The sequence below is a fragment of the Ursus arctos genome, chromosome X (genome assembly GCF_023065955.2).
Source record: "Ursus arctos isolate Adak ecotype North America chromosome X, UrsArc2.0, whole genome shotgun sequence".
NCBI lineage: Eukaryota > Metazoa > Chordata > Mammalia > Carnivora > Ursidae > Ursus > Ursus arctos.
The window spans coordinates 69,665,875-69,684,795 of record NC_079873.1 but is presented as its reverse complement, the minus strand read 5'-3'; the positions used below and the strand labels follow the sequence as shown (position 1 = coordinate 69,684,795).

General features: G+C 34.4%; 1 protein-coding gene across 1 annotated transcript in view; it reads right to left on the bottom strand.

Annotated features, from left to right (window-relative positions):
* Positions 1-18,921, bottom strand: part of DACH2 (dachshund family transcription factor 2) — an 807,630-nt gene that overhangs the window by 112,532 nt on the left and 676,177 nt on the right. The window contains exon 6 of the mRNA XM_026480109.4: positions 6,800-6,972. Coding sequence (XP_026335894.2) covers positions 6,800-6,972 — 173 coding nt within the window. The remainder of the gene's footprint in view (positions 1-6,799; positions 6,973-18,921) is intronic.

Sequence of the window (18,921 nt, the reverse complement as noted above, 5' to 3'; positions counted from 1 at the left end):
TGCAGCAAAAGTCGTCCTGAGGGAAGTATATAGCATTACAGGCCTATGTCAAGAAGCAGAAAAATCTCAAATAAACAACGTAACCTTACATCTAAAGGAGCTAGAAAAAGAACAACAAATTAAACTTAAAGCCAGCCAAAGGAAGGAAATAATACATACTAGAGCAGAAATAAATTATATAGAAACTAAGAAAACACAACAGAACAGATCAAAAAAATCAGGAGATGGTACTTTGAAAAAATTCATAAAATTGATACACCTCTAGCTCTTCTTAACAAAAATAAAAGAGTAAGGACCCAAGTAAATAGAATCACAAATAAAGAGAAGAAATAACAATCAATGTCACAGAAATACAAACAATTTAAGAGTATATTATGAAAAACTACATGCTGACAAATTGTACAACCTGGAAGGAATGGACACATTCCTAGAAACATAAAATTAGCAAAACTGAAACAAGAAGAAATAGAAAACTTGAACATACCAATTACCAGCAAAGAAATTGAATCAGTAATAAAAAAACTCCCAACAAGCTAAAATCCAGGGCCAGATGGCTTCACAGGCAAATTCTATCAAACATGTAAAAACAAGTGAGAACCTATACTTCTTAAACTTTTCGAAAAAATAGAAAAAGAAGGGAAACCTCCAAATTCAACCCATGAGGACAGCATGACCATGATACCAAAACCAGGTAAAGACTCCACTAATAAAGAGAACTACAGGCAAATATCCCTGATGAACACAGATGCAAAATTCTTAACAAAATACTAGCAAACTGAATCCAACAATACATTTAAAAAATCTTTCACCATGATTAAGTGGAATTTATTCCTGGGTGGTTCAATATTCACAAATCAATCAACATAATGTTATCACACCAATAGCAGAAAGAGTAAGAACCATATTATCACCTCAATAGATGCAGGAAAAGCATTAGACAAAGCACAACATCCATTCATGATAAAAAAAAAATGTAGGTTTAGAAAGAATATACCTTGAGGCACCTGGGTGGCTTAGTTAATAGTGTCTGACTCTAGGTTTTGGCTCAGGTCATGATCTCATTGGTCCTGAGATCAAGCCTTGGTTCAGGCTCTGCACTCAATAGGGAGTCTGCTTGAGGATTCTCTCCCTCTGCTTCTCCTCCCACTCACATGCTGACTCTCTCTCCCTCTCTCTCTCTCTCAAACAAATATTTAAAAGAAAAAAAGAAGGAACATACCTTAACATAATAAAGGCCATATATGAAAACCCACAGATATTATCATCCTCAATGGGGTAAAACTGACAGATTTTCCTCTACAGTCAGGAGCAAGACTGGGATGTCACTATCACCACTGTTATTTAACACAGTACTGGGAGTCCTAGCCACAGCAATTGTAAAACAAAAAGAAATAAAAGGCACCTAAATTGGCAAGAAAGAGGTAAAACTTACACTATTTGCAGATGATATGATATTATACATAGAAAACCAAAATGACTCCACAAAATAAACAAACAAAACCAAGCAAACTAACAACGACAACAAAAACTGCTAGAAGTGATAAATTCAGTAAAGTCACAGGATACAAAACAATGTAAAGAAATCTGTTGCATTTCTATTCAGGAAAAATGAAGCAGCAGAAAGACAAATTAAGGAATCAATCCCAATTACAACTGCACCAAAATCCATAAGATACTTACGAATAAACCTACCCAAAATGTGTAAGACTAGTACTCTGAAAACAATGATACATTGATAAAGATGACCCAAAGAAATGGAAAGACACTCCATGCTCATGGATTAGAAGAATAAATTTTGTTAAAATGTCTATACTATCCAAAGCAATCTATATTTAATGCAATCTCTATCAACATGCCAACAACGATTTTCACAGAGCTAGAAAAAAACAGTTCTAAAATTTGTAATGAACTCCAAAAGACTCTGAGTAACCAAAACAATCTTGAAAAAGAAAAGCAAATGTGGAGGTGTCACAATTTCAGACTTCAAGTTATATTACAAAGCTGTAGTGATCGAAACAGTATGGTACTGGCACAAAAATAAATACATAGATCACAGGAAAAGAGGACAAATCACAAAAATGAACCTACAATCATATGGTTAATTAATCTTTGACAAAGGTGGGGGATACGTAATGGAAAAAAGGCTGTCTCTTCAACAAATGGCAAATGGTGTTGGGAAAACTGGACAGCAACTTGTGAAAGAATTAAAGTTCTGAAAGACCACTTTCTTACACCAAACATAAAAATAAACTCAAAATGGATTAAAGACCTAAATGTGAGACATGAAACATTTAAAATCCTAGAGGCAACAAACTGAGGGCTTCAGAGGGGAGGGGGGTGGGGGAATGGGGTAGGCTGGTGATGGGTAGTAAGGAGGACACGTATTGCATGGTGCACTGGGTTTTATACACAACTGATGGATCATCGAACTTTACATCAAAAACCAGGGATGTACTGTATGGTGACTAACATAACATTAAAAAATATGATTATTAAAATAAATAAATAAATAAATAAATAAATAAATAAATAAAAGCAGATTGCATGCTGAGATGCCATAAAATTTCACTTTTAATTAGTCTATAATGGCAAAGGGTCACAATTCAATATCTGCGGTATAAAAGCAGTATACTTCAGGAGCTTGAGTTTAATGTTTTGCCACCATAGCATGGGGTAACAGCTAATGTCTTTATTTTAAATAAAGGATCAGAATTTACTTTTTCTAAAAAAAAAATCCTAGAGGCAAACACAGGCAATAACCTTTTTGACATAAGCTGTAGCAACTTCTTTCTAGATATGTCTCCTGAGGCAAGGGAAACAAAAGCAAAAATAAACTATTGGAACTACATTAAAATAACTTCTACACAGTGAAGGAAACAATGACCAAAACTAAAGGAAACCTAAGGAATTGGAGAAGATACATGCAAATGACACTCTGATAAAGGATTGGTATCCAAAATATAAAAAGAACTTATAAAACTCAACAACACAAAAAGGATTAATACAATTATATATGGACAGAAGACATGAATTGACTTTTTTCCAAAGAAGACATACAGATGGCCAACAGACACATGAAAAAATGTTCAACATCACTTATCATCAGGGAAATGCAAATCAAAAGTACAATGAGATATCTCCTCACACCTGTCAGCATGGCTAAAATCAACAACATGAGAAACAACAGGTGTGGGCAAGGGTATGGAGGAAGGGAAACCCTCTTGTGCTGTTGATAGGAATGCAAACTGGAGCTGCCACTCTGGAAAACAGTACGGAGTTTCCTCAAGAAGTTGAAAATAGAACTACCCTACAATCCAGCAATTGCACTACTAGGTATTTATCAAAGGAATACAAAAATACTAATTCAAAGGGATACCTATGTCCCAGTGTTTATAGCAGCATTATCTACAATAGCCAAATTAAGGAAAGAGCCCAAGTATCTATCAACTGATGAATATATAAAGAAGTGGTGTGTGTGTGTGTGTGTGTGTGTGTGTGTGTGTGTGTGTGTGTATAGTGGTGTATTATTCAGCCATAAAAAAGATGATATCTCGCCATTTGCAATGACATGGATAGAGCTAGAGAGTATTATGTTAAGTGAAATGCCATTTGGAGAAAGACAAAAACCTATGATTTCACTCATATACAGATTTTAAGAAACAACACAAATAAGCATATAGGAAAAAAAAGAGAGTAAGGCAAACCAAGAAACAGACTCTTAACATAGAGAACAAACTGATGATTACCAGAGGGCAGAGTGGTGGAGGGATGAATTAAATATCTGATGGAGATTAAGGAGTGCACCTGCTGTGATAAGCACCAGGTTTTGTATGGAAGTGTTGAATCTCAATGTTGTACACCTGAAACTAATATTATATTGTCTGTTAACTAACTGAAATTTAAATAAAAACTTTTAAAAATCTGTAAATGTAAATAAAACATGTTTTTGTTTGAATAGTCCCCATATCCTCCAAATCATAGTATATGAAAAAGTCTCAATACGTAGGTTTGCCCACTGCCTGTAGGATTCTAACAGATTGAACTTGAAAGTGTTCTTCACCAAGAAGCATATTGAAAACAAATTTCTATTAAAATATACATCAACTGAGGTGTGGAATTTCTGTCCTTAGAGCTTAGTATCATATTGATAACTATTCTTGAAAGGAGTGCTAAAAATTTCAATATATTAACACCCATTTGGCAATTAATTAGAAAGTTTTTTATAATGTTATTTCTTGTGAATTATTTTCAAAGCTAGTAGTTGCAATTATATAATAATATCTTTGTAAAAAATAAACAAAACTTGGCAACAATATTAAAAGCCTCTCACTATTCACAGAAATCAACTATTTAAAAACAAAACAAAATAAAACATTTTTTCTTCATTTCCCTACCATTCTCTGATAGAAATCTACTTCTATAGATCTGTAGAAAAATTTTATCAAAGAGCATTCAAAATAAATATATTGTTTTCAACTGACTTTGGTCAAAATAATTATATGAAAGCAGATACAAATTTCATATTTGGTAAGACTTAAATAAGCATGTTGTATAATATCAGCTTTTAAAAAGCAGTATCCAGTTTTATGTCTGTAAAGGTTCTCTTTCTAAAGTCGCATATGAAATAGTCAAATTAGCAGTAAACAAAAATATAGCTCTATTGCTTTAATATGTTAACAATATTTGGATTATTTAAGGAGAAGATAATTATCCTTTCCATTTCCATCATCATCACTGCCAATAACCGAATGCTAGTCATGAGCTCCTCCCCAAGTACCCCTTCACTCCAAATTCATGGCAAAGCTACCATACGTCCCAAGCATTCAACCAAAATGTAGCTGATTCAGTCTGAATAATCATCATTAAGAAAGCTGAATAAATACATTTTTGAAAAGCCACAAACATGCTTCTACTAAAAGCAGTTTTTCATCATTTCAAAGCAAGTACTTTAAACCATGCTCTGTTTCTTAATAGTTTTCTAATTTTGTGTGGGGGTCGCATTTACTTAGTAGTCACCCAATTTCAAAATTATCAGAAATTTATTCCATCTTTTAAATATGTTCATGTATGGGGGCACCAGGGCGGCTCAGTCATTAACGTCTGCCTTCAGCTCAGGTCATGATCCCAGGGTCCTAGGATCAAGCCCCAAGTCAGTCTCCCTGCTCTGTGGGGAGCCTGCTTCTCCCTCTCCCACTCCCCCTGCTTGTGTTCTCTCTCTTGCTATCTCTCTCTCTGTGAGATAAATAAAATCTTTAAAAAATTTTTTAAAAATAAATAAATATGTTCATGGATGATTTTTTTTTCTCAAAGATTACTCTGTTTCCTGGTTTAGCCTCTGATCAAATATTCAAACAACAAAGTTTTGATTAGCTACAGTAGACTGATCTATTGAGGGCCACAATCTTTGCAGGAAGCATACTTCTACTTGGCCATGTAAATATATATGGAGCTTAATAAAAAATTATCAATTTTTCTTGTCCTTTCCCACAAAAGTTTGTCACAAATTTCCCCTATTTTTTAAAAAATCCCCCAAACTGGAAGCTAATTTAAAATGAAAGAAAAATAGCCAGAATCTTACATTTCCTCTGCCTTTCTTTCACATTCCCCCATGTACATCTATTACGATCATATCTATATTGCCAAGGTCCAGTTCAAATCCAACAACTGTAATGTTTTTCTTGATATTTTCCCCCTCTTTCTGCCAAGCTAGGTATAATAAGCCCCACCTCTAAATTTCTTTAATACTTGGTGATATTCTATACCATTCATCACAGTCTGTCTTGTTAGTGCAAGACAAATGGGTACTTGTTTGTATCACATTTAGTTTGTGAGTACTTGAAGTCAGGCATTATGTCTTCTTTACCTATATCCCATGTTGCCCCATACAACATGTATACATGAAGGGTATAATATTTGTTGAATAAATAAAAGAAATAAGTGGGTTGTTCTTATTAACCATAATCTTTTAATCCCATGTACCTTTGTATTATCTCCTTGCCAAAAGAAAAAAAATACTAAAAAGCCAAGTTCACATGATACTTGCAGAGAGGGCAGAGAGGCCATATGCCAAACTAATAGAAAACATCAGGACATATTATAAAATATTACTTGTGCTTCATTACCCAATGGTCATGAAAATTTGAAAAAAGATAGTATTCTAATGATTATAATGATAATGCTATAAATTATCATAAATATTTGCTTAATGTTTCACAGTTTTTTAACTTATATTTTACTCATATTGTCTCTGGACAATGAATGAAGTAAGTGGGATAGATTATTACTATAACATTTAGTTTACAGTTGAGGAAACAAGTTCATGCAGGTTAAATGTCATATCCAAGGTTGTTGAGGTAAAGTGGCAGGATCAGAATCAAAACTTAGGTCTTTCTGACTACAAGTCCTGTATGGTTTATACTACCACGGAACTGCTTCCCAAACACCAAAAAGATGCACAGTGTATACTTCATTTCACCCTAGCAATGGCAATGATTTTTGTACACTATTCTACTGTGCCATTAGTCTTGCTATGCCTCCCACACACTGTGCTCATGATTGCAAGACATGAAGCTAGAATTAAAAGTGATGTCTGTGGTCATGGAAACAAACAAACAAACAAACAATCAACAACAATAAAACACCTTAGCAGGCCTAGACAGAAATAAAATCAATACTATATGCTAAGCAACTGAGTCAGTAAGCTGTGTGTTTATACTGAAGATTCAGTGGTATTGCTAATATTTTCTCAAAATTTACATGTAATTAAAGCCTGTGTCCTCTTCCAAATCATGATTCTTACCTTTATAACAGAGGCCCCAGCTCTGGAGAGTGGACTGTGAATCTGGGCTGCAGCAGCCATGTTGGCAATAGTATTGAGATGGTTCATCTGATTCATTGCCATGGCAACTGATGCAGGAGGTAAGCTGACTGGAAGTAAGGGATGAGGCATCATCATAAATGGCAGATCCAGTCCTAAAAGAGGCAGTGTACGTTAAATTACTACATTTGGAAAAGGAAAATCACATCAAAATTAATGCTATGAAATAGTAAAAAAAAAAAAAAGTATCTGGATTCATTCTTGTTGGCTTTTCTTTTCTTTTTTTTTTTTTAAGATTTTATTTATTTATTCGACAGAGATAGAGACAGCCAGCGAGAGAGGGAACACAAGCAGGGGGAGTGGGAGAGGAAGAAGCAGGCTCATAGCGGAAGAGTCTGATGGGGGGCTCGATCCCAGAACGCCGGGATCACGCCCTGAGCCGAAGGCAGACGCTTAACCGCTGTGCCACCCAGGCGCCCCTGGCTTTTCTTTTAAATCAAGTTTTATCATATCCTAGTATCTCTTTGGGCAATTAATGGTACCTAAGATTTAATATTGCTTTATACTTTATCTATAAACTTTTATCTATTCCTTGTTCTCGCTCTCACTCTCAAATATTTATATGACGCAATTTGTTTTACCCATAAAACTAAATAAAAATCCTTAAGCCAAGCACCATTTTGTTCAATAAGAAGGAACTTTCTTTTTAATCATTATAATATATTGATTTGTTAGTAGCTTCTAACTTAACACCTTCTTTAGAAAATATAATAGTGGTGCTGGTAAGACAGGATGTAGATTCTCTAGGCTTCAGAATTATTAAAGAAAATAAGACTTGGAATACATCCTTTTTTTGAAGATCTTATTTATTTATTTACTTTAGAGAGAGAGTGTGTGAGTGGGGGGAGAAGCAGAGGGAGAGAGAATCTGAAACATATTCTGCGCTGAGTGCAGAGCCCAATGCAGGGGTCAATCTCATGTCCTTGAAATCACTACCTGAGCCGAAACCAAGAGTCTGATCCTTAACCAACTAAACCACCCAGATGCCCCTTGGAATATGTTCTACCCTTTTAGTTATAATCTCTAAAATGAATGTGATGGCTCTAATTTGAAGCCTTTATCAATACGGAGTAACTCCTCTATAAAAATATTTAAATTATTTTCGGTTTAATAACAAATACCAACATCATTGAGTAGTATCTAGAATTCTGTTTGTTTTCTTATGCAAAGTGAAATAGTTTTCACACATTTTAAATTTCTTAATGAATATCTTTCAAGTATTATCCACATTACATATGTGTAACTTGTGTTACATCATGAAAAATGTAACAAATTAAAGTAGTTGTCTTCTTACCCTTATGAGGTTGGGATTTGTGAGGAAACATCTTTGAGCAGAGGTTAGGGAAGGTTAGCCTAACATTACAGATACTAACATCACTATGATAAGTAAACCATAGTGGTCTACAATGTATTTTAAACTGTTGCCTCAACAGTAATCTTGCCTTCATCTGGACAGAAGCCCAGAAACCAGTAATCTTTAACAGATGTTCTGAAATATCCTTGCCTATAATTTTCCAAAATTATTATAGATTATAGAAATCTACAATGGATAGTGTTTATGTTGATCCCACACACAATTATCTAGTATTAATAAAATCCTTTTATCCTTTTTGCTGTCCCCTCATTTTTTTTTTGCATCGAAGATCACAATATCTAGTGAACAACAATGAATCAATAGGAAGTATTATCAGAGTCTTCCTAAATCTCATTCCTCAAAACAACAGTAACAGTAATACAAACTCTCAAAACGCATACTTTTAGGACAAAGGCAGCCTAGAAAAAAAATGCTATTAGTTGATTTAAGGTCTGTCTCCTAAGCTGAACAATGATGGTTGAATTAAAGCCATCAACAACAACAACAACAAAATATCAAAATTGTGCAATACAATAAAACACACTTAACAGGTCTCATGCAACACTAAAGTGATCGTCTCAATTGAAGGAACTCCTATATAAAGAATGCAACAGTCACCAATATTTGTAATAAAACAGCCATAAAATGCACTGTTAATAAAATTACACAATGGTTTAAAGAAGGTTAGAAACTGAAATTCTGCATGGAAACCAAGAAGAACATACTCTACTTCCTATAACTGAAAATCCCCACAGAATATTAATAAATTTTAAACTTTCCCCCTATCAATTCACTTATGACTCACTATCTCTAATCCTTTCAAGGAGCAATCTGCCAAACCCAACTTTTCAGTTATGAAGTTTCCTTCTGTGATTATTAATTTATTAGAGAAGCCTCAATACAGTGTAAACACTGAATTAAAATTGGCCTCTGCACCCCCTTTTAAACTACAAATTTTTCAGTTAGCATTCCAAAATTACTTTGATGTCTATGCATTTTTATACTATACTCATCATATGAATTTGCTATAATGATATTACATAACACATATTAAATTAATCACTGTTTATCTTTTTCCTAGACCTTCACTTTATGCTCAACATAATAGTAACCCTCAATGATGTAAATAGGTTTCTATATAAGGCTCTCATTTACCCAAGATAATTATAGATCTCAATTCTTCTTTGTGTTCTCAGAATTTTAGTAGAAAATTGACCAAATTGTAGATGAAAAGTAGCCATCAGTGCCTCCCTTTACCACACAAATGCTTAAATAAGCCTCTGTTCAATTTACTTTTCCCTTAACAGTGTAATAATCTGTCCTCATCCTCCAAAGATTTTCAGCGTCATTCAGACATCAACTGGCCATATCAAGTCACGTGCTTACTTAAAGTCCAATTGACGTATAAACTAAACACAGACTACAAACAGAATTTAACAGCCTATCAACAGTTTTAAAATACAATTCATCAAACATTTTAAAAGACCCTGAAGGACTTAAAAGTTACACTTCCAGATCATGACCTGCAATAACTGTCAATTGACTGTAATACCTTAGACTCTAAGCTAATATTTACATCTCTGGCTAGTTTAAAAGTGACCCCACATGAGCTGCACATGCAAAGCATATGCAAATACTGAATTATGTAAGTCAACCTTTTTCCAAAGTTGAAAACATTAAATTAAGGGCCATCAAAAGTACACCACACTCTAACAATCTGGCTCATTTAGTAACATGCCAGAAATGTATAAACTTTTAATAGTATGGTAATTAAATTATTTTTTTAAATCACCAAAATGGATCATCTCTTTCCTGTTTACCCTAAGGTCATCATGCTAGCTACTATAAGCTTTATTTTCAAAGAATTTTGGTATTCCAGCAACTCATAACTTTTATGTAAGTGAATAGCACCATCTCTTCATAGGTATTAAGGCTACAAACGTCAGTAATACTCTAATACTCCTAAAATCCCATGCTCATTTCATTTCCAAGAGATGTTGACCTCTGTAACATCTTGCCATTTCTAGTCAGGTACCAATCCTATCATCCTTGTTTGGTACCCTGTCTTTCTGGTTGGTTCTCTTATGCCATTTCATTTACCTTTCCACTCCAATTTTAGGACTTTAGTGGCTACTTACCATCTCCAAAATAAAAAATAAGTACTGTATGGTGACTAACATAACATAATAATAAAAAAAGAAAGAAAACAACAACAACAGCAACAACAACAACTACAACAACAACAACATAAATAAATAAATAAATAAATAAATAAATAAATAAATAAATAGCTCTTTGGTTCCATGTGAAGTTACTTTTCTAGCTTCATTATCTCAGGATATTTGTCTATGTATGCTCTACTCTAGCCTCGCTGAACTAATTGCAGCACTCTACAATTTGAATTCACCTTAGCTTACTCTTACTCGTGCCTCTATCTGGAATCTACCTCTTTAACCCTATTTATTTTGGTACAGTAAAGTTCTTTCTTTTTAAATCCATAGACTTGATTTTTAGAAAAGCTTAAGGTTTACAGAAAAAAAATGAGTAGAAATTGGAGAATTTCCATCTATCTCCTCTCCATGTATCAACCTTTTAAGTATCATACAGATCAGTTCGACCGCCCTAAAAATCCCTTGCACTCCATAGATTCATCCCTTCATTATTACCCTTGGTTTTTACTGTCTCTATAGATATGTCTTTCCTCAACGCCATATAGGTGGAATCATACACTATTTTTTTTTTCAGACTGGCTTTGTTTCACTTAGAAATATGCACTTACAGTTCTTCTAAGACTTAGTTTTGAAAAAAAAATTCTATTCAGGCGTAGCTGATAATCAGTGTTATATTAGTTTCAGGTGTGCAAGACAGTGATTTCACCAGTTGATACATTATGTTATGCTCACCACAAGTATAGCTACCATCTGTCACCATACAACACTATTACAATATCATTGACTACATTCCTTATGCTGTACCTTTTATTCCTGTGATTTATTCATTCCATAACTGGAAGGCTGTGTCTCCCAGCTCCCTCACCCATTTTGCCCATCCCCCCACTGGCAACCATCAACTTGTTCTCTACTAACAAGAATGATTCTGTTTTTCATTTGTTTCTTTTTTTGAAGATTCCAAATATGAGTAAAATCATATGGTATTTATCTTTGTCTGATTATTTCACTTAGCATAATACCTTTTAGGTCCCTCCATGCTTTGCAAATGGCAAGATCTCATCCTTTCTTATGACTGAATAAGATGACTGAATGTATATATATATACACTACATCTTCTGTATCCAATCATCTATCAATGGACTCAGATTGCTTCCATATCTTGGCTACTGTAAATAATTCTGCAATAAACATAGTGGTGAATATATCTTTTGCCTTAATGTTTTCATTTTGGGGAGTTAGTACCCAGTAGTGGAATTATTAGGTATGATATTTGTATTTTTAATATTTTGAAGAACATCCCTAATGTTTTTCAAATTGGTACACAAATTTACATTCCCACCAACAGTGCACAAGGGTTCCTTTTTGTCCATATCAACACTAAACTTATTTCTTGTCTTTTGATACTGGCCATTCTGACAGATGTAAGGTGATATCTGTTTATAGTTTTGATCTGCATTTCTCTGATGATTATTGATGTTGAGCATCTTTTCATGTGTACTTTGACAACTGTATGTGTCTTTGGAAAAATATTATTCAATATCTCTGCCCATCTTTTTAATCAGATTGTTGCTTGTTTGTGTTTTGGTGTTGAGTTGTATAGCTTCTTTTTTTTAAGTTTTTATTTAAATTCCAGGTAGTTAACTTACCGTGTAATATTAGTTTCAGGTGTACAAGAAAGTGCCTCAGCACTTCCATACATCACCTAGTGTTCATCACAATTACTGTACTCCTTAATCCCCATCACCATTGTACCTATCCCACCACCAAATTCCCTTCTGGCAACAATAAGTTTTCTCTCTATGGTTTACCTCTCTTTCTCTCTCTCTCTTTTTCCCCTTTGTTTTGTTTCTTAAATTACACATATGAGTGAAATCACGTGGTATTTGTCATTCTCTGACTGACTTCACTTAGCCTAATACTGTCTACCTCCATCCACCCATGTTGTTGCAAATGGAAAATTTTCATTCTTTTTATTACTAATAGTATATATATATATATATATATATATATATATATATACATATATATAATATCACATCTTCTTTATCCATTCATCAGTCCATGGATACTGGGCTGTTTCCATAATTTGGCTATTGTAGATAATGCTGCTATATATATATCGGGTGTACGTGTCCCTTTGAATTAGTAATTTTGTATTCTTTTGGTAAATACCTAATAGTGCAATTGCTGTATCCTAGGGAAATTCTATTTTTAATCTTATGAGGAGCTTCCATACTATTATCCAGAGATGCTGCAAGAGTTTACATTTCCACCAACAGTACAAGAGGGTTCCCCTTTCTTGACATCTTTGCCAACAACTGTTTCTTGTGTTGTTGATTTTAGCCATTCCTACCAGTGTAAGGTGATATCTCATTGTAGTTTCAATTTGCATTTCCCTATTGATAAGTGATAATGAGCATCTTTTCATGCATATGTTAGCTTTCTATATGTCTTCTTTGGAAAAATGTCTATTCATGCCTTCTGCCCGTTTTTTCATTATATTATTAGTTTATTCAGTGTTGAGTTTTAGAAGTTCTTTATATATTTTGGATACTAGCACATTATCAGATATGTTATTTGCAAATATCCTTTCCCATTCTGTAGGTTGTCTTTTAGTTTTAATGGTTTCCTTTGCTGTGCAGAGCGTTTTTGTTATGATGAAGTCATATATTTATTTTTTCCCTTACCTCAGGAGACATATCTAGAAATAAGTTGCTAAGGCCAATGTCAAAGAAGTTACTGCCTGTGTTCTCTTCAGGAATTTTTATGGGTTCAGGTTTCACATTTAGACCTTTAATACATTTTGAATTTACTTTTGCGTATGGTATAAGAAAGTATTCACATTTCTTTTGCATGTGTCTGTCCAGTTTTCCTAACACCGTTTGTTAAAAAGACTTTTTCCCACTGGATATTCTTTCTTGCTTTGTCAAAGATTAATTGACCATATATTTGTGGGTTATTTTCATGGTTTTCTCTTCTGATTTATTGATCTCTGTGTCAATTTTTGTGCCAGTACCATATGGTTTTTATTACTACCGCTTTGTAGTAGTAATATAACTTGTAATACAACTTGAAGTCCAGAACTGTTAATGACTCCAGCTATGCTTTTCTTCTTCAAGATTGCTTTGGCAATCTTTTGTGGCTGGAGTCTTTTGTGGTTCCATACAAATTTTAGGATTATTTGTTCTAGCTCTGTGAAAAATGCTGGTGGCATTTTGATAGGGATTGTATTAAGTGTGTAGATTGTTTTGTGTAGTAGAGACATTTTAAAAATACTTGTTCCTCCAATCCATGGGCATGAAATGTCTTTCCATTTCTTTATGTCATCTTTGATTTCTTTCATAAATGTTTTATACTTTTCAGAGTACAGGTTTTTCACCTCATTGGTAAGGTATATATTACATATATATCTTACTATTTTTGGTGCAATTATAAGTGGGATTGATTCCTTAATTTCTCTTTCTGCTGCTTCATTATTGGTGTATAGAAATGCAGCAGTAATTTTCATATGATTTCTCCCATCTATGGAACATAAGAACTAGGAAGATTGGTAGGGGAAGAAAGGGATAAAGAAAGGGGGGGTAATCAGAAGGGGGAATGAAGCATGAGAGACTATGGACTCTGGGAAACAAACTGAGGGCTTCAGAGGGGAGGGGGGTGGGGGAATGGGATAGGCTGGTGATGGGTAGTAAGGAGGGCACGTATTGCATGGTGCACAGGGTGTTATATGCAACTAATGAATCATCGAACTTTACATCAAAAACCAGGGATGTACTTTATGGTGACTAACATAATATAATAAAAAATATTATTATAAGAGAAAAAAATAAATAAATTGTTAAAGTTGTAAAAAAAACCAGAAATGCAGCAGTTATGTTGATTTTTTATCCTGGGATCTTACTGAATTTGATTATCACTTCTAGCAGATTTTTGGTGGAGGCTTTTGGGTTTTATACATATATATATATACATATATATATATATACATATATATATACATATATACATATATGTATATATATATGTATATATATATATATATATATATAGTATCATGTCCTCTGAAAATAGTGAAAGTTCTACTTCTTCCTTGTCAATTTGGATGCCTTTTATTTCTTTTTATTTTCTGATTGCTGTGGCTAGACATTCTAGTACTATGTTAAATACCAGTGGTGAGAGTGGACCTTCTTGCCTTCTTCCTGACCTTAGAGGAAAAGCCCTCAGTTTTTCCTCATTAATGATGATGCTAGCTTTGGCATTTTTATATATGCCCTTTATTATGTTGAGGTATGTTCCCTCTAACCCTACTTTGTTGAGGTTTTTTTTTTTTATTATCATGAATGGATGCTTTACTTTCTCAAATGCTTTTTCAGCATCTGTCGATTGTCCTTGATTGATTTGTGAATATCGAACTACCATTGCAACCCAGAAATAAATCCCACTTAATCGTGGTGTAAGATTTTTTAAATGTATTGCTGGATTTGATTTGCTAATATATTATTGAGGATTTTTGCATCTATGTACATCAGGGATATTCAGCTGAAGTTCTATTTTTCAGTGGTGTTTTTATCTGGTTTTGGCATTAGGGTAATGCTTGCCTCAAAGAATGAATTTGGATTTTTTCCTTCCTTTTCTATTTTTTGGAATAGTGTGAGAATAAATATTAAGTCTTCTTTAAATGTTTGGTACAATTCACCTGTGAAGCCGGGGTGCCTGGGTGGCTCAGTTGTTAAGCATCTGCCTTCAGCTCAGGGCGTGATCCCAGAGTTCTGGGATTGAGCCCCACATCAGGCTCCTCCGCTGGGAACCTGCTTCTTCCTCTCCCACTCCCCGTGCTTGTGTTCCCTCTCTTGCTGGCTGTCTCTCTCTGTGTCAAATAAATAAATAAAATCTTTAAAAAAAAATTTCCCTGTGAAGCCATCTGGTCCTGGGCTTTCATTTGCTGGGAGTTTTTTGATTACTCATTCAGTTTTTTTGGTGGTTATTAGTCTGTTCAAGTTTTCTATTCCCTCCTGTTTCAGTTTTGGTAATTTATAGGTTTCTAGGAATTCATCCATTTATTCCATATTATCCAATTTTTTTGCATATAGTTTTTCATATTTCCTTATGATTATATTTCTGTGGTGTTGGTTGTTATTTGTCCTCTCTCATTTGTGATTTTATTTAATTGGATCTTTCTCTTGTTTTTGTAAAGTCTAGCTAGAGGTTTATCAGTTTTGTTGATTTTTTTTTCAAAGAACTAGTTCCTGTTTCTATTGTTTATTCAGTTTCTGTATCACTTATTTCTACTTTAATGTTTATAATTTCTTTCCTTCTGCTGTCTTAAGGCTTTGTTTGTGGTTCTTTTTCTAGCTCCATTAGGTGTAAGTTTAGGTTTTTTATTGGTGATTTTTTGTTTCTTGAGGTACAACTGTAGTGCTATATACTTACCACTTAGGACCATTTTTGTTTCATTCAAAAGATTTTGGACCATTTTGTTTACATTTTCAATTGTTTCCATATATAATCTTTATTTCTTCCTTGATTTCCTTGTTGACCATTCATTGTTTACTAGTACATATTTTAACCATCATGTGTTTGTGACCTTTCCAGTTTTTTCTTGTGGTTGACTACTAGTTTCATAGCTTTGTAGTCAGCAAAGGTGCATGGTATAACTTCAAACTTTTTGTACTTGTCAAGGCCTGTTTCTTGGCCTAATATGTGATCTATTCTGGACAATGTTCTACGTGCACTTGAAAAGAATACAGATTGTTATTTCAGGATGGAATGTTCTGCATATATCTGTTATCTGGTCCAGTGTGTCTTTCAAAGCTTTTCTTTACTTGGTGACTTTCTGTTTAGATGATCTGTCCATTGATCTAAGTGGGATGTTAAAATCCCCTACTCTTGTTGTAGTATTATCAATTAGTTCCATTATGTTTGTTATTAATTGTTTTATATATTTGGGTGGTCACATGTGTGTGCATAAATATTTACAACTGTTATATGTTCTACTTGGATTATCCTCTTTACTATTTTATATGGCCCCTCTTTATCTGTCATTACCATTTTAAATTTAAATTCAATTAGCCAACATATAGTATTTCATTAGTTTCAGATGTAGAGTTTAGTAATTCATCAGTTGCATATAACACCCAGTGCTCATTACATCATGTGCCCTCCTTATTGCCTGTTTCATTACTATTTAAAAAATAATAATAATTAATAATAATAATAATAATGACAATAAAAGTATGGCTACTCTGGCTTTCTTTTGATATCCATTTGCATGAAAAATATCCCTCCATCCCCTCACTTTCAATCTTCCAGTGACTTTATGTCAAAAACGAGTCTCTTGGAAGAATCATTTGGATTGGTCTTCTTTGTTATCCATTCTAACACCCTATGTCTTTTGATTGGAGCATTTTGTTCATTGACATTCAAAGTAATTATTGACAGATATGTATTTATTGCCATTTTAATACTTGTTTTGTGGTTGTTTCTAGAGATTTTCTCTGATCCTTTCTTGTCTTTCTCTCTTTCATGTTTTGTTGACTTTTTATTAGTGATATATTTGGATTACTTTCTCTTTATCTTTGCATGTTTATTAGTAGTTTGTGATATATGGTTACCATGAGGTTTGTATATATCCTTTTCTGCAAATAGCAGTCTATATTCACTTGATGGTTGTTCAGTTTTGTACTCATTCTTTTCTCATCTTCCCCCCCCCCCATTTTAGGTATATGTTATTATATTTTATAAACATTTCTGTATGAGTTCCTAGACTGATTTTTTTCAGAAATTTAATTTTTACTCTTTTCATGTTTCCTACCTTTATATTGTAACTTTTGGTCTCTCCTTCCCATTCAAAATGTCCCCTTCAATGTGTCTTGCATGGCTGATGTAGTGGTCATGAACTCCTTTAGTTTTTGTTTGTCTGGGAAACTCTTTATCTTTCCTTTTGTTCTGAATGGTAGCCTTGCTGGATAGAATATTCTTGGGTGCATATTTTTCCCATTCAGCAGTTTGAATATATCATGTCATTCCCTTCTGGCTGCCAAGTTTCTGTTGGGAAATCTCCTGCTAGCATTATGGATCTTCCCTTGTAAGTTCAGTACTTCTTTTGTCTTGCTGCATTTAAGGTACTTTCTTTATCACTATATTTTCCTAATTTAAGTACAAGATGTCTTGGTGTTAGCCTGCTATTGTTGATTTTGATGGGAGTTCAGAGTTCTCTGTGCCTCTGGGATCTGGGTATCTTTTCCTTCCCCAGATTAGGGAAGTGGTCAGCTATTATTTCTTCAAATAAATTTTCTCTTTTTGTAAAGATTTATTTATTTATTTGATGGGGGGAGAATACAAGCATGGGGAGCAGCAAGCAGAGGGAGAGGCAGGCAGAGGAAGAGTGAGAAGTAGGCTCCCCGGCTAAGCAGGGAGCCCAACATGGGGCTTGATCCCAGGACCCTGGGATCATGACCTGAGCTAAAGGCAGATGCTTAATCAACTAAGCCACCCAAGTGCCCCCAAATAAATTTTCTGTCCACTTTTCTTCTTCTTCTTTTTCTTGGACTCCTATAATATGAATGCTATTATATTTGATGGAGTCACTGAGTTCCCTAAATCTATTCTCGTTTTGCATAATTCTTTCTTGCTTCTTGTTCAGCTTCATTGCTTTCCATTACTTTGTCTTCCAGGTAATTAATTTATTCCTCTGCTTCTTCCAATCAGCTGTTCATTGCCTCAAGCATGTTCTAATATGATTTATTAGACTCTTCATCTCTGATTTATTCTTTTTTAACTCTTTTTTTCTCTGTGGTAAGGGTCTCACTGATGTCCTCTATTTTTTCCTCAAGCTCAGTGAGTTCCTTATAATTGTTGCTTTAAATTTTCCTTCAGGCTTGTTAATTATATATTTTTTTCACTTAGATCTTTGGCTGTGGCTTTATCTTGTTTTTCATTCCTCTGTCTTGACATTTCATTTAAGTCTCTGCTTTCTTCTGTGTTAGAAAATGGAGTTATGCCTCCTGCTCCTGGAAGTAATGACCTTATGAAGAAGAGGTCATGTAATGTGAAAGGCCTGGTATATCAAGGAGTGTCTCTGGTGTGTGCTTCTTGTACTCTGCTGTTGTGTTTTGGCTGCTTTTTCCTTCTGGACATTCTTCTGCAGAGGCTCTCCTTGTCTGCTGTGGACAGTGTTTTGTCCCTGGCTTGAATATGGTCAGTTTTAACTAGGCGTGTTCTGGTTGGCCTGTGAAATGAGACCTCACACTACCTCCACCAGAACTAAGCCCCTGCAAAACTCTCTGGTAGGGGAGAGGTAGTGTGGGCTGTGGTTTGTGCTGGTCTTCAGGGGAAGGAGCCCTCTGGACTTGAATGGGGTAAGTGTGACTGAGTAGGGTGGATCCATCAGAACACAGGGGATGGGGCTTGGTGTAAGCAATTTAGGTAGCCAGTGTTAGAACTACACTGCTTCCTTCAGGTGACTTTTGTTTATGCTGAGAGACTTGGGAGGGAAATGGTGCCAGTCAGCTCCTTTGTTT